At 35.9% G+C, this 24,985-nt stretch overlaps 3 protein-coding genes and 1 non-coding gene across 4 annotated transcripts; 3 read left to right on the forward strand and 1 right to left on the reverse strand.

Moving 5' to 3' along the window:
- The first annotated feature begins 10,814 nt into the window (after positions 1-10,814).
- Positions 10,815-11,431, forward strand: LOC145133518 (histone H2B.3-like). Its single transcript, XM_079068453.1, has one exon. The coding sequence runs from the start codon at positions 10,903-10,905 to the stop codon at positions 11,323-11,325; it is 423 nt and encodes a 140-aa protein (XP_078924579.1). The 5' UTR covers positions 10,815-10,902; the 3' UTR covers positions 11,326-11,431.
- Positions 11,432-16,646: 5,215 nt separating this feature from the next.
- On the forward strand, positions 16,647-18,186 carry LOC145132057 (phosphoserine aminotransferase 2, chloroplastic-like). The gene has a single exon (XM_079066700.1). The coding sequence runs from the start codon at positions 16,691-16,693 to the stop codon at positions 17,966-17,968; it is 1,278 nt and encodes a 425-aa protein (XP_078922826.1). The 5' UTR covers positions 16,647-16,690; the 3' UTR covers positions 17,969-18,186.
- LOC145132056 (pyruvate kinase 1, cytosolic-like) lies at positions 18,120-24,938 on the reverse strand. Its single transcript, XM_079066699.1, has 16 exons — positions 24,634-24,938; positions 24,263-24,359; positions 23,673-23,770; positions 23,362-23,517; positions 23,189-23,266; positions 22,990-23,121; positions 22,828-22,908; positions 22,347-22,418; positions 22,180-22,269; positions 19,704-19,848; positions 19,513-19,601; positions 19,210-19,305; positions 19,061-19,128; positions 18,755-18,854; positions 18,603-18,662; positions 18,120-18,443 (listed from the first exon to the last, which is right to left on the reverse strand). The coding sequence occupies exons 1-16, from the start codon at positions 24,700-24,702 to the stop codon at positions 18,291-18,293; spliced, it is 1,584 nt and encodes a 527-aa protein (XP_078922825.1). The 5' UTR covers positions 24,703-24,938; the 3' UTR covers positions 18,120-18,290.
- Positions 18,896-18,980, forward strand: TRNAM-CAU (transfer RNA methionine (anticodon CAU)). Its single transcript is given in 2 exon segments — positions 18,896-18,933; positions 18,945-18,980. It is a non-coding gene; the product is annotated as a tRNA-Met (tRNA).
- Positions 24,939-24,985: the final 47 nt, after the last annotated feature.

Raw genomic sequence — 24,985 nt, forward strand, 5'->3', positions numbered from 1 at the left:
TGATATATATACAAAAGCAAAGTTACACCAATGACCCTTAAACTATTGAACACTTGTCATATTCAGAAGGCATGTTTCAACACAAAGTCTTTAGAACCACCCCAAGGACTATTCCACGAGAGCAGGCTCTGACAGTCAAGTTAGATCAGTGTATGAAGTGAGATGGTTTCTCGTAGCCAGAGAGAACCATCTTGGTGAGGAGGGGGAGTGTGTGTAATGGGGGTCATGTTTGAAGCCGGAAGAAGTCCCTCTCATGGATGAGGATCTGTTCTATTTATAGGGCTAGGTCAAAAGGGAATTTAGGTCATGCCTTGGGCTAACTCAATTCAAGCCTAACCAGCCATGGTTGGGCTGAGCTGCCAAAAGATGTTGCAAGGCGGTGTTCTCTTACTATGTTGTCGAGTATTGTTGTTAAGTAACAACTAGGCTATACTACAAAGTTGTTGGCAGGCTGGAGTGTTGGTGGATAGGTCTAACAAAATTGACCTATCCTTGATATATATATATATATATATATATATATATATATATATAATTTTGTCGTTCCACAACTAGTTAAATGGTCTGCCCGAGTCAAATGAAGCTTCCATTTCCCATTGGTTGATGTGGTTCGTGTTGTACACCACAAATCACACAACCACGACCAATCAGAAACCAACTAGGATGGTGTTCACGGTTCGTCGTTATTTCCACGTACATCACGAAAGGTTTCGTGATGTGTATTCAACAAGGCTTTAGAGTTTCCGATTCATTCTATATTAAGTGGCTTAACATAATTATCAATTGTGATGTTTTGTTTACAAATTTCTTAATCCGAGAATATATCAAAACTACTAGTAAGGCTATATGGAGTTTTTATAATTGAGTACTAGGTCTGTGTCAATGCACCTTTGTAAGATTTTGGTGAGATTTAGTACACATTAATCAAAAGGTTTCCATAGATTGTGAAGTCGTCCACGAAAACTTCTATGATGTTTTCAACATACTTGGAAAAGATGCTCACCATACATATTTACAATGTCGTGAGTGTATTGCATAACCCATAGGGCATGTGTCTATACGCGAAAGTGCCAAAAGGACAAGTGGATGTGTTTTTCTCTTGGTTTTTTTGGGCAACCAGAATTTGATGAAAACCCGAGAAACCATCGAGTCAACAATAATGGGACTTCCCGATCAATCTTTCTAGCATTTGATTGATTAATGGAAAGGGAAATGGCCTCTCCTAGTTGAAGCATTCAACTTTCCATGATCAATACAGACTCTCCACCTGTTTTTCATGCGGGTGGGCACTAAATCTCCCTCATAATTCTTTACCACCGTGACTCCAGCCTTTTTCGGGACATTCCGAATAGGTGATAGTTTCATTTTATTACTTCTATTCTTAGTTTATTTTTAGTTAAAAACCATCTCATTTTAGTTAATCTTCATGCATATTTTCTCTTTTTGTTATTTTTCTCCTTTATCGGGTGCTTTCCAGTATTTTGAGCTTAATTATAGGATCTACCGAAGACTATTTGTCATTGGAGGTATGGAATAAGTGCAAGACTATTGGAGGCTTTAGATTTGCTTGTGGATTTGAGGTGGTGCGATTGGGCTTTGTGTCAATATAAACAAGAAAACGATTTGGACTTAATTTTTGGACGAGAATGATGACGAGACGTCGAGGACTCGAGCTAAGGAAGATTAAAGGAGCATTGGATCATCTTTGACAGCTTTGGAAAAGCATAATTGGGCTCCCAAGAAATTGTGCAAATGGGCTGAGATATTAATGAAAAGATTGTGCTGGTGTATTATTTAAATGGGCCAATGCATCCATTCAGCGAGACCCACGCGGTCCGCATGGAACCACAAACGGTCTGCGTGGATCGTAATGTGAAGGATCCGGGTTTTTGGCATGAGTATCTACTTTGGGAAGGTTGGTGGATTATTTTTGGCCAACTTTTAGATCCGGAAATAAGCCCCTTTTTACTGGAGATTTTGAATGGAGTTCGACAACAACACTCTCAAGAACAACTCTTTTTGCTCTCAAAAGAGTCTTGGAAGAAATTGAAGATTTAGAAGATTGGTGTAATTTCATTTCATCTTGCAACTTGAATCATGTTTGGTACCTCTAAACTACTTTGCATTTCTTTTATTTTAGCCATGCTTGACTAGACTTATATTTGGTTGATCGGGGTTTAGCCCATGGATGATTGGTTGTTTTGAAGACTTATTCTATCTTGTGTTTGAAGTTTATGGAAATGTTTTCTAGTCAAACATCTTCTTGTGTTTATTTGTCCTTGATCATGAGCTTTGATGAATGAATGCTTATTTTTGTTGACTAATTTATTGGTTAAGTAATGGGCCCTCAAATTAGCAAGCAACAAATGGTTTCTATGTTTGTTTTCGTTTCATTTAAACCATGGAAATGTTTCCTCCATAATGATAATGTAAGCATTTGATTATCTTTTGGACTTGGTAACGCTTAGAACTTAAAGCTAATTGATTTTCACAAGATTATATGTTTCATTGATTTTGTGACTTTAATTAAGGGAATATGTTAAGAGCTCCTCTAACCATTTTAATAACAATGAAGAGTTGAGGTAATTTGTGCTTATGAATTGCTATAGCCAAGTTAAATTAATTCATAAGTGTTGTTCCACTTAGTCTAATGATAAGTCAACTATGTCGTCCATGTGGTGTATCCCAAAATCAACCAACTTTACTTCATTGAACTTAACTAAATCATTTACTTATTTACTTGTCATATTTACATTCTAGCTTAGTTTTAATTATCTCAAGCAATCAAAAAGATTACCCCCCCCCCTCCCTCATTTTACTTTTACTCTTATTTTATAAGTCCTTGAACACGTGATTTACATAGAGATTTAAATTGAACCAATCTCCGTGGATACGATCTCTTTTACGCTATACACTATTTTAGTGTGTAATATTTAAGGTGTTTATTTTGTTGGCCTCGATAACCACCAACGGGACTAACCCATTTACTATCAGAGACGGGATAGATTATACCTATGTCCAAAAGTGTAACATACACGTTCAGTTATCGTGTTATGTAATTTTAAAAGTGAATAACATAATGAAATATTATATGAATTTGAGCGTTGAGTTCTAACATGATAGTTTTTACTAGAATTGAAGTAAATCTATGTATAGAATCGTTCAGAAACTGATGGGAAATCTTATGAGATTCCAATCAAATGTCAGCTATTGAAATTAACAAAAATATAAAGTTGAAAATAAGTAAAATTATATTATTGAAAGTTGTAAAGAATCTCGTTAGAAATATTTAGGAGAAAACCTCATCGAAATCTGAGTTATAACGAAGAAGTTATGACTCCTTAAAGTTTCGCGACAGAACCGACACGACACCATATGACGTAAAAAGCGAGTTTACGATGAACTACTTTTTAGCCTTTGTGATCTAAATGAAAGTCGTAGTATTCGTTAAACCGAGAATTTTCATAGAAAGAACGTCCAAATCTGACTTCGTATGAGGAAGTTATGATTTTTCTAAGTTTCGATATAACAATATACATCTAAAAACTCGAAATAAAAATCAAGTGATTTTTAGCCGACACAACCTAAACAAGAATCTAAGGTCTCATTGATAGTAGTACAACGGTAAAAAGACAGACGAAAACGGACGTCGGATGAAGAAGTTATGAATTTTTAACGGACTTTTCCTGTTCCGGCCTATTAAAAATATAATTTTAAAAATGAAGTAAAAATTAGCCGACAGAGTCTAAACGAAAGTTGTAGAGTATCATCTCGCATACGCGTGGATATAAAGAACGTCAAAAACAGAGCTCGTATGCAAAATATTTGGATTTTAGAAGTTTAGAAAATCAGTGTACGCCCAGCGTACTCATGTTTGTGATCCGGAGCTGGCCACGTCAACGCCTTCTTCGCATACGACACGTGTCACGCAGGTTTGACACGTCTGATGCCACGCATCACGCTACGTGCAACGTACTCGGTGTACGCCCAACGTACTAAGCCGTAATGCATTACGCCCCGCGTAATGGAGTATACGCCCAACGGATAGATTATCAGAGCAGTACGCCCCACGTACATAAGGATTTACGCCCAACGTAAATCGTGATTCAGCACCCTATAAATAGAAAGCAAGACCTCCGGGTTTTGTTTACAAAATCTATTCTCTCTCACTCTCTGCTTCTTCTCTAGCTACTTTTAACCCCCCGAGGTCCCGGTATCATCCCCGACACCCGAAGCAAGTCCCGACGCTCCGAAGTTCCCGAGAAAATCATATTTTCAAGTCGAAACTCTGCCCGCGTAAGGCCGGTTTTCAACTAAAATTCCCCGTTTTCATCAAAGAAAGTCATTTTTAGACACGAAGTGCTGCACAAATTACTATTTTAACCTCCGGTTATTTCACGATGAGTGCAATATATAGAAACAATTGTATGTTATGTGTTATATATGCTATGTGCTTTTCCATGTTATTTTCCCGTGTTATTATTTCGTGCTATTTTGATAGCAAAGCTGTACCTTTGGCCATGTGATCAGTGAAATGACTTAGATTCACAGTGATATTGGTATGTAGCCTATGGCCGTGTAGAGCATGTCTAGCAAGAGAATGACTTCTACCCCTATGGCATTGCCAGAAGGTTAGATAGGGTTGAAAGCCTGAAATCTACCAAAATGTTTAATCAAAAATTGTATGTCTTCTATGCCATTTGGGCCGAAGCGTTATTGATGTATATCAAGTATTGAAATTGTTATGTCTCATTGATTGTATATCTTTGAATCAAATCATTGATTGATATGGAAATCTTGTCGCATGATTCACATTTGCCTTTGTTGTTCCTTGTTCCCTTTGCTTCTACCATATTGAAGTATATATATGGCATAACGTTATATTGTATCTATTATTGAACTCACTAAGCGTCACCGCTTACCCCTCTCAGTGTTTAATAATTGCAGGTAATAAGCATCCAGTATAGTCATATACTGTTGGAAGATTTAGAACAGTTTATATTATTACTTTTGTACTTGGGTTTACGTTTGTATAAAAGCTTTAATATCTTGGGTATTTATGTAATATACTAAAACTTAGTCGGTTTGTATCTAGTCTTTTGTAATCAAATTATCAATGTAAAATATTATTTTTGAATATGCATGTAGCATGTTCTGGAGTAACTTGGAGTAACAATGTCTTTAGTATGAAAGTTTGGGTCTTTCAAAAAGCTTTGTAATTTCTTTCTTTACTACCTCCATCATGGGTGGGTTTAATATTCTTTGTGCCTCTCGGGTTGGTTTGAAGTCTTCCTCCATGAGAATCTTGTGCATGCATATTAAAGGACTCAACCGTTTGATATACACGATGGTCCACCCTATTGCCTTTTATTAAAATGATGTTTTATCGCTTATTATATCTTACATGTCTAACTTGAAGTTGCGGGCGTTACATTGGTAATGGGGTGGTTGTATTTGTTGATAACTCATGTTTTGGTTGTTGTTCTACCCTTTATTTCCTTAGGACTAATCATAACCTCTTTGATTTGACTCGAAATAGCCTTCTAAAGCATATGCATATTCATAATCTTCTTCTTGAAGTTGGGGTACATATTGGTTGGGTGTCCCACTTGAGTGCAAATACCACAAATTCGGGGTGTGGGTTGCATACCTTTGTCTTTCGTGGGCATCATCAATAACTTTGTAAGCTCTAATAGTTAAGATTCGATATGTGGAGTGCTCACCTCATTCACTTCCCGTGGTGGATCCATGTACCAACTATCTTCGTGAAAAGTGTGCTTAAAATCTTTCGCCATGTTTTTACTTAACGCCCGAATTTCTATTGGAGTTTTTATCAACAATTGACCCTCCAATTGAAGCATTAATGAGTCGCCTCTACCATGGTAGCATGCCTTAACAAAATTAATGGAGGAGGTTGTATTCGAATATACCATGCTTTGGACACCGGGAGCACAACTGCTTGAATCTTTCCCAATAGGTGTGTAATGCTTCATTATTGTTTTGCTTGATTCCAATGATCTCCCTTCTCAAGGTTGGAGCTTTCATATTTGGATAGTACTTGTCTAAAAAAAATTGTGCAAGATCTACCCATGTGTTGATTGTCCCCAGTGAGATATCATAGAGCCAATCGTCCGCTGAGTATTGCACTACAAAAGGGAATGCCCTAAGCTTGATCTAATCACCCGTGACATTGTTTGGTTTTATGCCCACAAAAACAACATGGAACTCTATGAGGAACTTATGGGGCTCTTCATTTTTAGCCATATAGAGCTTGGGAGTAGGTGGATGAGTCTGTATTTTAGTTATAGGTTGGTTGTAGCCGGGTAAGTGATGCAAAGAGTTTGATGAACAACCTTTTGCCTCACCCATTAGCGAAGGGTTTGCTCACGTGGTGTATGAGGGTTATTGCCTCCCTCTTCTCATATGGTATGATTTGGAATTAATGTTTATAAAGGTGTAAAGTCTGGGGTGATGTGAGTAGGTGATGTGGGTGAAGTGGTATCTCTAGGTGATGATGGTTGGGGAGAGGGTGAGACTTAAACCCCTTTGAGTGTGGGTGATGTAGGTTATCATAAGGTTTAGGGAATTTGAGAAAGAGACTTAAACCCCTTTGAGTGTGGATGATGTAGGTTAGATGATCTAGGAGTTCGCTTTGTGTCTTGGAGTCCAAGGATATATCAGTAAAGTGACAGTTCAGGCCTTTTATGAATTTTGGATTTTAGTTCGGAAAGTTTTATGGCAAGGTAGAGTTGATAGAAGTGTAGAGATTCTCATTACCTTTTCGTGGATATAAGGACCGTATCTGATTTAGAACGAAGAAGTTATGGCCTTCGGAAGTTTGGTGGCTTTAAGGCTGAGCCTAGTACGCTGGGCATACATAGGGAGTACATTGGGTGTACTAGGCAGGAGGATCGCGGTCACCTTATGGAGTATGTTGGGCATACTGGGAGTACGCATGGCGTATTCCAGCCTCATGCAAACCCTAATTTAGGGTCTTGGACACTATTTAATGATATTAACTCACCTCTAATCCCTCTTATCTTCAGCCTCCATCCCATTAAACCCTATATTCGAAACCCTAGCTTCCATTTGAGCATTTTGAGGTTTTTGGTGTGCGTTGGAAAAGAAGGAGTTCTTGTTGGAATCTTTGCTTGGCTTGGAGCTTGTGGATCCAAGCTCTAATCATCTTCATCAACTTCCAGAAGGTATAAAGTTTTTAACTTGATAAATCTATGTGTTAGATCTAGTCTAGGGTATGTTTTGGGTTTATTTTGGTCCTTAGAGTCATCCTTGTGAGTATGAGATACTCCAAGAGCCTAGAATGTTGGATCTTAGCACTTATGAGGTTGTGGGTACATAAAAATGTCATCTTGATGGGTTTGGGTGAGTCATGATTAAGTTGGTGTTCATATTATGGGCTTATAAGGATAAAAACGGGTTTTGGGTCCCCTTAAGGCATGCAAGGGAGTAAAGTTGGCAACTTTATGGTTTAAGACCCTATCTAGGATCAGATATGTGTTTGGACAATTTGACTTAACCTAATAAGAACTTAATATGGATTTTTGTGCCTCTGATGAGTACGCTGGACGTATGTAGGAGTACGCACAACGTATCATGCATCAGCTGCTTGTACGTGGTGCTTCAAGGGTGAGTACGCGGGACGTACGTTTCTGGTACGCAGGGCATACTCTCCATGGTGTCCATTTTGGGCCTTGTAGGTGTTGGGCATTGTGGGGCCATTGAACTTCTGGCTTTGGGTCATGGATAGACTATGGGCTTTCTTGGAATTAGGTTCATGATGGTTTTTGGGCCCAATTAAGAAGTTGGGCCATATTGGGCATTGGGATGCCATTTAGGAGATTGAGCTTTTGAGGAAATGGGTTGGGCCAAGTAAGAAAAAGGGTAAAATGGCTTTTTACCATTGATATTGGACAAGTAATTTAGATTATTGATTATGGGTCAAGATCTAATTATTAATTGGATATTATTTGATGGTGCTAGCGCGCAGAGATTTTCCGGATCAGCAGTCTGAGATTTTATTGAGCTGCTAGAGGTGATTTTCCTCGCTGTGTTTTGGCGGGTCGAAGACACCAATGTCGGCGCATGGTTTATTATGTTTAGGATGTTATTTGTCTGTGTGACTCTTGCATGTGTTATGTGTTTATATGTATACCAGACGAGACTTGATGATTATATTGTATGTTATTTATCTTTATGATTTATGCATGTGTATATGTTTGTATGTATACCGAGCGAGGCCCGATGCTAGGCGGCGCCTGATGACTGACAGATCTGTTCCAACCGGGGCTCGATGCCGGGCGGGGCCCATTATATGTTTGATATGTATGGTATGTGGTATTTTGGGGAACTCAGTAAACTTTGTGCTTACGATTTACAATTTATGTTTCAGGTACTTTTGTTTCGAAAGAGAAGAGCTCGGGATGACTGCATTACACACACCACATTGTTACACATATTACATGACTCTAATGTTTGTTGATACACTCTGATTCACTATGTTTTTATGATATTGTTTTGGATAATGGTTTTATTAATCTAAAAATCGAAATGTTTATTATTAATTTTTGGGAAGTTACATCCTCGTTTTTAGCACAACAAGTAATTGCTTGCATGCATGTTGATTGATTCAAAATTAAACTATATATATGCCTTTAATTTGATCTTATAACATAAATAGAGCACCATAGATCGAATTAAAATAAAGAAAGAGACAATTAACGACCAATTTACGCTTTGCTGACAACATAGATCGCATAGAGAGGATGTGAATGTACAACAATAGCAACACCCGAACTAATATTAACAATGTCACATTTTTCCCTCTAAACCAATCATTCAATCACAACTCTTGTTACCAAAGTCGTACATAAAACATTCACCCAAACTTCTTCTTCAACCTCATGAAAGACAATGGCTTTGTTGATGTCGTCGGTTTCTCCACGGATGATAAAGCCCAACCATAACTTTTCAGGTTATTGGGTGGTCGAAAGGAAGTGATGAAAACCCATTTATGGAGAGTGAGTTCGAAAATAGAAAGAAAATCAAGCACATAAAAATGGAGCAATTATGTATTTGCATATGTTTATTTCATTTATATTATTTTTTTTAATTTTTTAATTTTTTTATAATCTATTTTACACATATTTTATTATATTATAGGGTGAATTGAGAAATTATGTATTTGCATATGTTTATTTTATTTATATTGCAAACCGGATAAAATCGAAAAGTTAGTGTCAAAATTGCAAAAGATTGAAATCTCAATGTCAAAATCGCAAAAATAAAATAAAAACATCGTGTCTTTTCCGTCATTTTTTTCCGCTTCTGGCACGTCATCAGTGACAACTAGATGAGTTGAATCAACTCGATCAACCGGTCAGAATTACAACAAATTGAAAACATACTTACTTAATTCTAAAAAAAAACACGGTGCCAAAATCGAAAAAATGAAATGTTAGTGAGTTTTGTGCCATATATATATATATATATATATATATATATATATATATATATATATATATATATATTTAAATAAAATATGTTAGATTGTTCCTTTTTTTATTTACATGTGGAAGTATGCTAGAACGCGGTTCCAAAATGTTGTCTCGATTTGGGTGTTTCCAGCAAGCTCGTTGATTGATATTGCAATCCAAGTTTTTATTAACGTCGTTTCCTCATTTTCATCCCATTTATTTTGAGTCATTTTCCTTTGTCCTTTGATTGCCTTTTTGTTGATTGTGGTTGAGATTCCGACACCCTTTCGACATTATCATTGTGGGAAGATTAGGTTTAGGAAGGTGGTTGTTGTGAATGTTGAATTTGAAGTTGTCGAAATTATGATTGTTGGAATTGATCAAATTGGTTTGGTGTTTGATAAGAGTGTGGTTGTTAGAAATAGTTTTGTTGATATGGTTGTTGGAAAATAGGTGATTGTGGAATTGGTGAGTTTGTTGGAAGGAGAATATTCATGAAACCTCCCGGTGACGATTCAAATTTCAGGTATTGACGAGGTGTTGTATCGAGTGCGGATGTGCCGGTGGGTGAAGTGAGTATGTGTGGGGTGTTTGGATTTTGATCCATTTTTGAGATTGTAGCATAGAAAGAAAGAAGTGAAAGTTGTGTGTGTTGCGTTGAGATATAATAGTCTTTATATGTATAATTTAAAGGTTTTTAAAAAAATGTTTTTTTTGCCGACGGTTCGTTCTCAACGGTTACAAGACGGTTGTTTCTTTTCTTTCATTTGTAACGAGACGCAACCAACTTCACGAGAAATTAAACTTACGCATATGGGGGGCGGTGTGGCATACATTCTTATGCGTGACTTGGCCACACGACACAATGTATTACACTCCATTTAGCCTAATAGAGTTGCTTTTTATCCGATTGATAACTTAGGTGTGTACTATTTGTTAGTTTTTTTGATTTGGAGTTGCAATAAAAGTATAATTGCAAATGGTTTTAGTGTAACTGGTACAAATAATATTGAATTTTATTTATTTATAATAGTGAAGATGATAAAAAATAAAACGTGAAAAAAAGGTAAAAATGGTAGAACATAAACAAGGGGAAAATATAGTAAATTTACATTTTTAAAAACCATTTACAACCAAATATTTTTACCGATTTCTTTTCAGCGGGAGAGAAAACTTCAAATATTTTCGACAAATACCAAGTACTTTAATCTACACCGTCAAAAGACGTATCCCATATCATCCACGGTATAAAACAGCGATCCGCGTGAACATATATCCACCAATCAAAACGCTTCCCTGGCTTATATATAAACATTTCGAACCAAGTTCATTATCATCAATCGCTTCCTTCACCAGTCCTCTTTCCTACACAAAAGCGCGCCAACTTTCAATCTCCCTCCCACTTAAAATGGCACCAAAGGCGGCAGAGAAGAAACCGGCGGAGAAAAAACCAGCTGCGGAGAAGGCACCGGCAGAGAAGAAACCGAAAGCGGAGAAGAAGCTACCAAAGGATGCATCAACGACCGATAAGAAGAAGAAGAAGAACAAGAAGTCGGTGGAGACTTACAAGATCTACATATTCAAGGTTCTGAAACAAGTTCATCCTGATATCGGAATCTCAGGAAAAGCTATGGGAATTATGAACTCATTCATCAACGATATATTTGAGAAACTGGCACAGGAATCTTCAAAACTCGCGAGGTATAACAAGAAGCCTACCATCACTTCTAGGGAAATTCAGACAGCTGTGAGACTTGTTCTTCCGGGTGAATTGGCGAAACACGCTGTTTCTGAAGGTACCAAGGCCGTCACCAAATTTACCAGTGCTTAAATGTTTTCATATTTTCGTTGTAGAAATTTCGAATTTTAAATCACTCTTCTAGATCTTACAGGAATCGACCATTATCCAATGATATCAAACCATTATTAGTTCTCTATTTTGTTTCTTAACTTTGAATTAATTTAAATAGACTACTCGAGGTGTGTAATAACGTACTTGGAATCGTTAGTTTAAGTTGCTTTTACTTTATTTTAACCTCTTAATATCGAAATTGATGGCGGGTTTAATCCTGGTCTAACTAAAAGGACATTTGTCAAGGTCAATCAAAACATGTTTTGGGTATGTGACAGAAATAAAAGAAAAATCCTTTCGAATAATATTTATTTATTTTTATTTTTTGCAAAAAACTTTCAAGATTATACGTTAATGTAAAATCAAATTAAAGCTAACTCTTTGTTTCAACTCGAATATCTTTGTTTATAAAATAATTTGAAGTCGTATAAAAACCAAATAAATCAGTATTCTGGAAGAGAAAGTATAATTATGATGAGTGAAACCGAAAATACAACAATTGCGATTGAATTGCTTTTATTTGACAAATTATTTTACAATCACAATGTTTGGAAGCAACAACGATCTTTAAATAAAATATTAACCTTGTAAAATAGTCAATTTTTTTGGTAATTTGAATAGAAAAAAGTCCAAAGGATGGCAAACCCGATAATTATGTAGAAAGAAAGGGTATTCTTGGGAATGTGACTCTCTCACCTACCCACCAACGACGGCACACACCGCTGCTTTTACTTATTCCAGGCCCCTCACCAACCGAGTAGTTTACACTTTACTCTATTTTAAATAGATCTAATATTTTGACTTGACATTGGTTCTGAAAGTATATTTATCAATAAGATTTGTGGTTCACAATTATCATAGTAATATATGATAATTATTCTCAGTACTTAAAAATAATTATATATAGTTTGAAATATTATTAAACGCTCTATTTTTAAAAAGCTAAAAATAAAGATCGAAAATGTGTAATTACACGTATATACCATATATACATCACATATTGAGATAATTATAAAGATAATAATTAGATATGTGACCCAATATAACCATTTTTTTGGGATAATAACTTGAGAGGGTAACGTATTTTATCTTTTGATCACATTTGGGATATTAACCCTTAAACTTGTTGAAACGTATAAATGTTACTTTTATTAGTGCTTTTAGCCGGTTACAACCAATCATAAGGGTAAAATGTGAACAATTTTAAATAATTTAAGGGTAATCAAACACGAAAAAAGTTCAATGACTAAACCAGAACAAAAGTGAGTTTGTTATCTTTTCAAGTCATTATTCTATAAATGGTTCTAAATGTTATTAATGATGATCGCAAAAAGATTATGGAGGTCACAAAAGTGATAATGTTGTTGTAATCGTGTGATATATATTTATAGCATAAGGTACCATAAACAACACTTATAAATGCAGTAGGTGAGGCTTCAATCACAAAAACTGAAGGGAAAAAAATATGGTGGTTTCATACATATACTTAGGACGTAGGAGACAGTTTTCACTCCAAAAGGTGGAGACGACAGTTGTAGATCGTGTGAGGAAAAAAGAATATATACTTAGGGCATAGGTGACGATTTTCACTGCAGAAGATGGAGACGGTTGTTTTGAAGATAATACGATGTTAGATTTGAATGCGGTTTTTCTCTTTACAAGGACATGAGCTTTAATTACAAAGTGGATAAAAAGCTCAGGGTTGTGGAGCAGTACATGAGTAGTCTAGGTGCTAGCTTCCTTTACATTGTTTGTGCATTTGCCCAGTTTTGATTGTTTTTACTTTTAACTTGTTTTGTCGCACCTTCTTTTGTCCGATCCTTCTCCTTTTGAATGATTGCACGTACAACCGAAATGGAAACCGAGTGTTTCGTGGTTCAAAAATTCAGAATCCCTTTCCCTATCACGACCGCCTTCCTTTTTCTTGCTAGTTATTACTTGCATCTAACTTTTCTAATTGTTGTTAGTTCTATATGTTCCTTCTCACCGTGCTCCTTTTGATTTTTGATCTTATTTTTTTGTTTAATTGCTCGTATGTCTCTTTTTCCCTTTGTGTAACTCTTTTGATAATTTCTTCCCTGTGGGTTGATGTTTCACTTATACATGAATAAAGAAACTCTAGTTAAAAGTTTATCTCATGGACTAGGATTAAAGCCATGGACTACAACATAGTTATGTGGTACATATTCTATTTTGTAATACTTTATACAAACACAACTCAAAACAATTCGTAGTGATTGAAATCAAAATTATTAATCGTAGTTGCTACCAATAGGCAAAATAAAATAAGGGATGATTGCAAAAAGGGATAATGACTTGATAGGGTAACGAACTTTCAATTTTGTTCATATTTAGTCACTGAACTCTTTTTAATGCTTGATTTACCTCTGAATTATTTGAAATGGTTCACATTGTACCCTTATGACCGGTAGAGTTCAGTGACTAAATATGAACAAAGTTGAAAGTTCGTTACCCTATCAAGTCATTATCCCTTTATAAAATGACCATCCTCTTTGAAATAGGATGTTTTTAGACTGATTGATTTTGTATCAGTCTGACTATTAGAAGATCGTTGATACGAGACTAAATCAATATGAACTATGATATTACATTACATACACTAATTCAAATTGAAACTACTCATTTCAGATTTTAAATAACATTTCATTAAAATTGCATTTTGGGTTGGCAGAGTGGCAACCAATCTAATAATGACGATGCACTCTTGTTCAAGTGGTGCAAGCCTCAAACTTACCAATGCAAACTCAAAGTCAACTATTTCCTAGATGCCATTGTGATATTCAAGGTATGTTTATAGTTTTTTCGACTAACAAAAAACCATGTAAGCGTTTCTTTGGTTGCTCATATTTTCAAATAATGATAGAGATTGTACGTATTTTGGGTGTGTATGATGAATTACTACTTAATAATTGGTACAAGGAGAAAAATATTGAAATGCAAAAGCTTTTGAGTAAGATGATTAAGTATCATCCAAATATGTAGAAACAATTGAAGAAAACAATTGCAAATTTGGTGTTTTTGTTTGTTTGTTTGTTTTTTTATTTTTATTTATTTATTTATTTTTTGTAATTTTCATTAGTTTGTGTTTTGGTTATTTTGATGTTGGTTAAAACTTATATGTGAGTGAATGTCATTATAAGGTCCTCCTATCCTTTTGTATAATTTTATATCATTTTTGTTAAAAAACGATAAACCAAATTTTCGCAACATCAACGTTTCTTATATCATTTGAGGATTAAGAAAGAGAAAGTTTTCAATTTACTTACAAATCAAACCTCACTACAAAACCCCAATCTACTCTCAAAATGAAACACTCAACCTCCACTACAATGATCAAGAACAACATGATGATCAATCACACAAAATATTACAACTGTGAAACCCTAACTGAGAGAGAGAGAGAGAGAGAGAGAGAGAGAGAGAGAGAGAGAGAGAGAGAGAGAGAGAGAGAGAGAGAGAGAGAGAGAGAGAGAGAGTATTGGGAGCAAAAAATGATCTGAATATGATGAAACCCTTCACCTCTCACCAATATATACCTCGGGTCATGGATATGAACCGAGTCTTGGATATTATCCATGGATAAGATCTGCGTGTCATACCTGTAGTTTGAAAGAAACGAGCCGCAGTCCACAACATTCCCAAAATACCAGGAATAACCCCTTATAACAAATATATTTCATTAATGAGAGAAAACCAGGAATTGTAATATTGACACAAAACACCCAAACTCAATAATTAATAAATATGAGATTGAATATTAAAAACACTTGGTATTTTCAACAAAGTTGTTATGGAAAATGAAAATAAAAGAAAATTAGTGTTTATACTAGGGATGAGCACCGGAACCGGTCCGGGAACCGAACTTGGTGGAAAATAGGAACCGAATCGAACCGCCGGTTCTACCGGTTCTGGTTCTATCGGTTCCGGTTTCTACCGGTTCTTGCTGGGTCTTCAATGTTGGAATCGGTCCTAGAGAAATAACAACATATTTTGAGAAATATTTCGGTTACGGTTTCGGTTTTTACAGGTTCTACCGGTTCTCGGTTCCAAAAATCCACAAGAATATCGTCCCGGTCCCGACCCAATCGGTTCTATCCGGTTCCGGTTCCGTTTGGTTCCCCGGTCCAAATGGTCATCCTTAGTTTATACGACATAACGACAATGACAAAGTTGTGTGAAAATAATGATGGGTTTGAGCCATAAAAACTTTCCTATGTGCACATGCAAACCCTAATGCGTGGATCTAGGTTTCTCTAATTGTACATGCATTCATCCAAGACTTTCAAACCCTAGATCTAATGAGTATAATTCGAAATTAATGAAACAAATCAGATCTAGATGATTACCTCTTGTTGCTTGCTTGAATCTTCTTGTTCTTGGAGCTTAGAGTCACAAGTGTCACTCCTCTAATGACTTACAAACACTAATTGGCAAGAGGGCAATATGGGAGAGGGTAAGGACTTATGATTTTCGGCTCTAGGGTTTCCAGGAGAACAAGTGGCCGAAAATCATATCCCAAGGGTCCTACCCACAATTTCGTCCACCCCTTAACCATAAAGGTTTCCCAGCCCAAAATGCAACTATCACACATTTGACAGTTTAAGCCCCTTTATTCAATTAATCTCTTTTAGTCAGCAAATCATTTATCAATTAATTTATGACTAATATTAATTAAATAATATGATTATTCCTTTAATATATTATTCTCATAATATATTAATAAATCATAATATCTTCTCTCTCTTCATAAATTACCCTGTCAAGTTGCAATGACGAAGGCAACCCAAAAGGACCATGCACAACCGGGTCAAGTACTTACAAAATATAGTTACGGGCTTAGACACTAATCCAACAAATAACTCATAGGTAATTCGTAGTCTGTGAATGCTAAGGTCAAAATCCATTACATGATTTCTTTAAAAAGCACACCAAAATGTTATATAATTCAACGAGCAAAGCTTTGATCCTAAAAAACCTCAAAGCGAACATCGAACAATTTAATGTAAATTCCAATCCATGCAATAAAGTGTAACATCTCATTTGTCGTTCAATATATCACAAATTTCTATTTTTGATTAGTTCTTCGGATAATCTATTATGTGAATCATAGTCATTTTCTATAATTATGAACAATCATTTGGTCATTTTTGTGATTAAAGATAGTGCGATACATTATGTGATTATCTTAAAATGTTTGTTTTGAAATATATAGTAATTGATTTTATAAACATAAATTAATTATTATTTTTATATTTTGTCCTATATATACACATACATACACGCCCTCAAAATCTGCATCCAACCTTCTAATTTCAAGGCAGCCATGGCAATGTCAGCCAATACCCCTCACACCCTCCTCTTGAAAAACCCTAGCATCTTAAAAACCTCAACAACCACCACCACCCCTTCCATCCATGCCTTCCCGATCAAACGCGCCACCAACAAGCCCATCTCAATCACATGTTCATACTCCGCCACCGTCGCTGCACCACCAGCTTCGGCCTCCGCTCAAGATCGGGTTTTTAATTTCGCCGCTGGACCCGCCACGCTGCCCGAAAATGTTCTCCGGAAAGCCGAATCGGAGCTCTACAATTGGCGGGGAGCTGGAATGAGTGTTATGGAGATGAGTCACAGAGGGAAGGAATTTCTCTCCATCATCCAAAAAGCAGAGTCAGATCTGAGAAAGTTACTCGATATCTCTGAAGATTACGCCGTTCTGTTCCTCCAAGGCGGCGCCACCACCCAATTCGCCGGCATCCCTCTCAACATCTGTAAACCTGAAGATCCCGTTGATTACATTGTGACCGGGTCGTGGGGCGACAAGGCATTCAAGGAAGCAACAAAATACTGCAAACCTAAAGTGATCTGGTCCGGTAAATCGGAGAAATACACCGCGGTTCCGTCGTTCGATGAGTTGGATCAGAACCCGAACGCCAGGTATTTGCATATATGCGCGAATGAAACTATTCACGGCGTAGAGTTCAAAGACTACCCGACACCTAAAAACAAAGACGCGCTTCTAATCGCTGATATGTCCTCCAACTTCTGTTCAAAGCCGGTGGATGTTTCCAAATTCGGGATCATTTACGCCGGAGCTCAGAAGAACGTCGGCCCATCTGGTGTCACAATAGTGATCATAAGGAAAGATTTGATCGGAAACGCTCAAGAGATTACACCGGTGATGTTGGATTACAAGATCCACGCCGACAACAATTCGTTATACAACACACCACCTTGTTACGGGATTTACATGTGTGGATTGGTGTTTGAAGATCTGTTGGCGCAGGGTGGTTTGGTGGAGGTTGAAAAGAAGAACATGAAGAAGGCGCAGATTCTGTACGATGCGATTGATGAGAGCAAAGGGTTTTACAGGTGTCCGGTTGAGAAATCTGTGAGGTCGTTGATGAATGTGCCGTTTACACTTGAGAAATCGGAATTGGAAGGTGAGTTTGTGAAGGAAGCTGCTAAAGAGAAGATGGTTCAGTTGAAGGGGCATAGATCGGTTGGTGGAATGAGGGCTTCGATTTATAATGCAATGCCTTTTGCTGGTGTTGAGAAGTTGGTTGCTTTCATGAAGGATTTTCAAGCAAAACATGGGTAGACTTTTAGAAATTAGACAGCATTATTTGATGTTTGTTTTGTAGCGTTTTGTTGTTGGTTGATCTGGTTTTTGATGTTTTTGTTATGTTATGTTGCAAGTCTTGTTTGTTGGGTGTCATTTGGGGAAAAAGGGATACATGAAGATTAGGTAGTTTTGTTGAATCATTCTGGGTGATGAATATTTCAAATGGAATGACATAATCTGGTTGTTTTTCTTTCTGGCTAGTTGCAGAATATGTGTATTTATTGTACAGACATGTCAAATTGTTCATTAGCCGAATCAGAAATACCTCATAAAAGGTAATTTAGTGACTTATTAGTCTTTACTCTTCAAGCTCGATGATTTTGACGACAGAATCATCACCAACCTTTTGGCAAATGACAACACGATCATGGGACTTGATGAGACCAATGGCTTTTCCATGATCCAGTGAGATGTTTAAGATTGACTCATTTGTTGCACTTGTTGACTCGGCCTGTTTCCAAGTAATGGAATAAAATATAAAATAAGAAATCGTGCCTCCATTGAGTTCTCATAAAAGTAGAGAAGACTTTGGAATATGATTGCTGATGTGACACTATAAAAAATACTATATGAAAGTAAAAAGAGATTTTGGAGAAGTGAGAAATCTTACAGGATGTCGAGGATCTGCAAGTATTGGAAAGAGACCTCTAACAATAAGAGTTTGTCTTGCCTAGAAATAGAATTTTTAGAGAGCAGAAGAATTAGATGTATTATTTTACGTAAGTAAATAAATTAGACCATTTGATAATGCGTTGTGTGTACCTCAAAAGCGCCAGTAAATGTCCATCGTAGTTGATTTGTTTTGAGCCGAGGAATCACAACAGAGATCACAGGCATAGTTGGTCTGTACTTTGCTATCAATCTGCGATAACAAATATACGAAATTATATAGGTTATCACAAAGGGGTGGTGGCGCAGTTGGCTAGCGCGTAGGTCTCATAGCTAAAGAGTGATCCTGAGGTCGAGAGTTCGAGCCTCTCTCACCCCATATTTTGTTTTCTCTTTATATATATATATATATATATATATATATATATATATATATATTTTTTCTCTCAATGCACAGACCTTGCAGTTCTCCCTGATGATGTGAAACAAATGATAACAGAAGCCTTGACCTTTATGGCAGCACGCACCTGGATCAAGCAAGTGAATGTTAAATATAAACACGAAAAGATCCAAAACTGAGGTGAAAAGGTTGAAGAATGGTAAACTACCGCAGAGGAAGCAATAGATTCCAAGTGGGACATGGGTTCTCCAACAAATTTGACAGTCTTCTTGAAGTATAAATCTTGATTGAACACCTTCTCTGACTGCAAACAAGATTTATAAGAGTTTCAAATAATCTTAAAAAAAATGAAAAATAAAATAACTGATAACACTAATAATATTTTAGATGTAACAGGACCTCCTGACTCGTGTGTGAAGTTCCACACCTAAACCACTAGGCTCTAATTGAGGGGACGGTTAAAGTAATCTTATATATTAGCACTAATGGTATCAGCCAAAAAGGAGCTTACCTCGGCACAAATTTTACCAACAATGGAGATGGTGTCAACAGGGTATAATCCTCGCAAAGTCTCAGCACCTAGAATAATTGCATCACTTCCTGAACCAGAAAAAGAATATCAAATTAATGATTAATGGAATATAATGTTTTTTCTCCCTTGTAAAAAAAAAAAAAACATTAGAATGCAATAAACTAAGTTACCATCCAAGACGGCATTGGCAACATCAGTTGCCTCTGCTCGAGTGGGTCTTAAGTTGTCGGTCATGCTGTCCACAACACGCGTAATCACTGCTGGCTTTCCAGCCATGTTACACTTGTAAACAGCTGCCTTTTGAAACAAAAACACCTAAACAGAACATTAACAACAGAAAGTAAGGATTTAGGATATATATTCCAGCACAGTTTCCTCATGGGAAATCTAAGAACATAAGATGACATGACATGACCAGAAGTCCAAAACTCTGTTAATAATTTGGGCACACTTAGACCCAACGGAGTGGGTGCGGTTCTACCGCATTTTTGCCATGGTGGTAGTTGGGAACACCGCCCCCATACCGTGGTTTCCAATGCAGCTTAACCGCATACGTAGGTTTTAGCCGCACACTCTCTCTCTTAATTTCCTTCTTCCCAACCTTTGAAAGGTCAAATATTTAAATTCGATTTTTTTTACCTATAAATAAAACCTTACAACCATTATTTACCACATTTTCATCTAATTATTCTATCTTTTAAATTCTTTTTTTCAAAACTTTCAACATGTCTTCTTCCAACAACCTAAACAATTAAAAAACACCCACTAGAAACACCACAACCCTAGGATCGTCGTATGATTTACTCGCCCCCGGTTTATCACTATAATGGTATGCTACCAAATTATCCGCACCAATTCTCACAACAATACTCATAGCCACAACCACAACCGCAAACACACACACAACCACAAAATGAACCTGAGTTTAATCGTTTGGCTTTTTGTCTCACCCAAATTCACTCAAGAGACTCAAGCGCCCACTTCTGATTCTGAACCCGAAATCGTTTCAGAAACCCAACCCATTAAAGCACCAAGTAAAAGAAAAGAGAAGGCGGCGGCCAACAAATGGAAACCCGAAGAAGTTATGGCATTGGCACAAATCATGGATCTGAAGACGTGAAGACAAGAAAAGACCAAAAACATGATCTTTTTTGGAGGCGAGTTACAAAAAGGTTCCACAAATGATTGAACCTTCCAGAATATCGTTCAAAGGACTAAGTGTATTCCAAATGGGGGAAGACAAACAAGGAAGTCATGTTGTTTAATGATTTGTATAACATGCAACGTCAATGGAAAAGCGGAGAAAGTGATGAAGTGATTTTGAAGAAAGCTCTAAAAGTGTACCAAAAAAAAAACAAGAAGGTTTTCAAGTTTATTGACTTTTGGTATCTTGTGAAAGATAACATATAATGGAAAAAAAACAAAACATCCGGCGAGCAAATCGATAGTGGTTCAAAACGCTCAAAACATCCGAATCCGACCGCACTACATCGGATGCTCATGTTGGTTTCGATCTCAACGATGATGAACCCGTTCAATTTGCACCACCTTCCCGACCAATGGGAAGGGACAAAACAAAACGCCAAGACAAAGGCAAATCGGTAGATTAGAATGATTTGAAAGAAATGGGGGACGATGTGAAGGGTATAGAAGAAAGAATTGACAAGTTTTTGCAAATTGCCTCTGAAAGAGAGCGTAAGAAACAAAGAGATAGTGACATTAAAATACTAACGCTAGACACAACGAACATGAGCGAGGAGGAGCTTGAAATTGCTTTGGCGATGAAAGTCGACGTCAAAAAACGTTATGCTAAGTAGGTTTAAAATTTCTAGCTACTTTTAATCATTTGATGTGTATTTTTTTTTGTAAGTTTGTAGGTTTAAGATTTCTAGTTTTTTTTTTTTACTTTTTTTTTAATGTCATGTAATGTTTTTCTTTAAGTAATGCAATTTAATATTTTTTTTGAAGTAATGAAATGTTATGTTTTTAATTAAAATTGAAGTTTTTATATAAATTAAATTGTTAAAAAAAGTGCGGCACCAATCCTAGTGTGGCAAAGAAACTACACTTTTATGATAAAAATGACATGACAGTGACGTGGTAAAGCAAAAAGTGTGATTTAAGTGGCATCACTCCCCCCAACCTTATATAATTACGTTATCATTTATTTATATTTATTATTACATTTTTTATATTTATGTATTAAATTAATTTATTATCTGTGAATATATATATATATATATATATATATATATATATATATATATATATAATATTGTTAAAAAAAGTTTGATTCTAAAGTTAACAAAATACATTTTAACGCTTAATTCAATAATTTTTAACAGAATATTATATTATTTAATTAAAAAATATTATAGCAATTTAAGTTCTCAAAAATAAAAAGATTTTAATAAATATTTATAATTACAATTAATTAAGATATATGTGTTAAAAAGTATGAAGTAGTTGTTGATTTGTTAGTGGAGACAGGAGACCACTTTTGAAAGTGTGTTGACATTGCACAGGCCGAAGTGACACTGTTGAAAGAGTTTTGGCTTTCCACCCGTGTGTGTATGGTCCGACAAATTTTCATTCTAATTGATCAGTACTTCTTTCAATCTTAAAGTTCTGAGTTATAAAATGAACCTTCTCTGGAGGTAGATCTATGCCAAGGTTTCCTCGAGAAAGGATTATACCATCTGCTTCTTGTAGGATCTCATCAAAATGGGTAAGGCCCTGCAATAAAAAGCAATATACATATGTATTTCAGAGACAATTGGATTACATACAGCTTGAAAAATGTGGCATCTGACCTCAAAATTTTCAATCTTTGCAAAAATCTGAGTTTGACTGAGATCACCCAACTTGGTGAGGTAGTCACGGGCCTGCATGATAGAATCACAAAAATAGTGGAGAAGGTTAAAATTTTAGTTTTTAAAACTAGAAAATATATTTTTTATTATAATCCTATTTTGGTTTTGTTGAGTTTTTGAAACATGTTTAATTTTTTGGTTTTGTAAATAATAAATTCTAATATTATAATTAAATGATATATAGACTAGTGTTAAAACTTAAAAGTTACCTTTTATTTACATATAATATATAAATTCATTCAATTCTTATCATGCAATCAAACATGATCATGATTCATGAAATGTAATCACTCATTCCACTATCTTGGCATGATTTCATTCATCATTCCATTCAATCAAATAGATCCTATATATTATCATCATTCCATTCAACCAATAAAAACCCTAAATATTATCACTTGGTAGGAAGAAGAGTCCTTACATGTCGAATGTCTTCTGCATGGCGGGTATATGACAAAGAAAGGAAGTCTATCTTGTTACGCACTCCCCATGTGCTAATAACCTTCAATTTTCCATAAATTTTACAACTTAAATATATGATCAGAAACATCCAATGGAAAAAAAAAAGAAAGAGAAACTTCACCTCCTTATCTTTATCAGTGAGAGTTGGCAGCTCAATACGTATTTGGGATACATGCAAGGTGAATAACGAACCAGATAGAGTAGCAGAATTCTTTATCAAACAAACAACATCCTCTCCTTTCACCTCATTTACCTGTGTATTATTAATAAATCAAAATTTGATAATTTGCAAATCATCCAAGGTTATAATTTTGCCTTACCTCCAACCATACTGAAGTTGTTTCACTTCCTGTGAACAGATATTGACCAATGAAAATTGTATCACCAGTCTTCACTGCCTGTAAAGATAAAAGTTCAAGCAATATCATAAAGTTTTTATATTGAAGCTCTCACATTCTGAATCAAGCTTAACAATCTCAACATAATTATTTACCTCTGAAAGCCCACTAAAGTTTATTGGTAAAAGATTGGAAGTGGCTTCTTTTTCTTGATCGGGTGTGAGAATGACCAAGGTTTCTGCTTCCAGAGAAATAGGATGCTCAGTTTTGTTGACAACTTGCAACTCTGGACCCACAGTGTCCAACATCACCTGGTAGAAAGGATGCAAATAAACTTATATATAATTATATATTAACATCATATTATGAATTAAAAACCCTTGTATATAAGGAATTATCAACTTCACAAGTGAGTGATATTCAGATAGATAGTTTTTCATTCTTTTGGTGCAGGAAACAAACTTACAGCACATAGTTTTTTTGTGCTCCTGATAGCCATCTTAAGATTTTCCAGTGTCTCTTGATGAAATTCAGTGTTACCCCATGAAAAATCAAACCTTGCAACTACACATACAAAAAGAGAGAGATAAGAAGGTTTCAGGGACAACATGACTCCAAGGTAGATTATTCAGTACTGTAGTACAATTAAACACTTAAGACAATACATAAGCAAGTTCTTTATGGAAAAATTGTCAAACTAATGGAAGCATTTTCACTTTTCAGTTCAGCTATACAAGTTCAATAAGTTTCCATAACATAAACAGGATAAACACAAAGCAAAATCCTCCAAAACCATAGATGTATTTCAACTTGTGTTTTCACATGATAAGCAACTGAGTCAGATGCTTGGATATTTGAATGAATACAATCGAAATATGTTAAACTGCAGGAAAATGAAGTATTAATAGAGAATTGAATATTCAAAAGTAAATATAAACTCCTGACAAAGTCAAAATTCAAAATTTTGACACATTTGACCGTGAAGTCCAAAATGCATCTACTATAAACCCGAGGTAGTTCTAAATTCTGACTTAAACAATAGAAAGTGAAGATCACCTGACATCCCAGCTTGAAGGCAGCTCGAAATGATTTCAACAGATCGCGATTTCGGGCCCAAGGTTCCGACGATCTTCGTCATGGCGGGAAAGAAGCTCTAGACAACAGTAATCAAACAGGCGTCTCGTTTACATTTACGAAAAGGTTGAAAAGGAAAATTAACAAGACAAAACAGTCTCAACTTTTCCAATAACACCTAATCTAATACCGAAAATTATTACATAAAACCTCTGGCAATCTCACAAGTTCGAAATTCAAGCAATCAGAGACACGATTACTGAAATATACTGAAAATTATTGAACTGGGAGCTTCGAACAGCAAAAAAAATGAAAATAAATCGAAAATGTAATGGTTTGACTTTGATCCTTACAGGTTTAGAAGGCTCGAGAATTGAAGCCATTCGGATAGGTTCCTCGAGTTGCAAGTGATGGGAATGCATTTTCTCCGATGAATTTACTACTACAAACAACTACTAGTTATCAGCAAATTGGAAGAAATAAGCGATCGTTGTGTTAAGAGTGCGAAATGACGAGTCTGATGAAAAGCAGACTTTCTGTTTGTGGAGGGAGAACCGTCGCCGATTAAGATCCAGATCATCAGAGAAAGAGAGAGGTCCTTTTTTCACGTCTGAAATGGCTGAATCTCAAAAAAGGTACAAGTATTAAGCGGAAGATGCAAATCATTAGAGCTTTATTAATTTGAGTTCAACATTTGTAGCTCTG

This window comes from Lactuca virosa, chromosome 8 (genome assembly GCF_052849685.1).
Source record: "Lactuca virosa cultivar CGN04683 chromosome 8, Lactuca_virosa_CGN04683_v6, whole genome shotgun sequence".
NCBI classification, from domain to species: domain Eukaryota; kingdom Viridiplantae; phylum Streptophyta; class Magnoliopsida; order Asterales; family Asteraceae; genus Lactuca; species Lactuca virosa.

What these genes read in the sequence shown, in the direction of transcription:
- LOC145132057 (XM_079066700.1), top strand. Translation starts at nt 16,691, where the DNA reads ATGGCAATGTCAGCCAATACCCCTCACACCCTCCTCTTGAAAAACCCT.
- LOC145132056 (XM_079066699.1), bottom strand. Translation starts at nt 24,702, where the DNA reads ATGCATTCCCATCACTTGCAACTCGAGGAACCTATCCGAATGGCTTCA. An exon ending in TCACTGATAAAGATAAGGAG is followed by an intron (nt 22,909 to 22,989) that starts GTGAAGTTTCTC and finishes GGAAAATTGAAG; the next exon opens with GTTATTAGCACATGGGGAGT. An exon ending in TAGATCTACCTCCAGAGAAG is followed by an intron (nt 19,849 to 22,179) that starts GTTCATTTTATA and finishes TGTTCTGTTTAG; the next exon opens with GTGTTTTTGTTTCAAAAGGC.
- LOC145133518 (XM_079068453.1), top strand. Translation starts at nt 10,903, where the DNA reads ATGGCACCAAAGGCGGCAGAGAAGAAACCGGCGGAGAAAAAACCAGCT.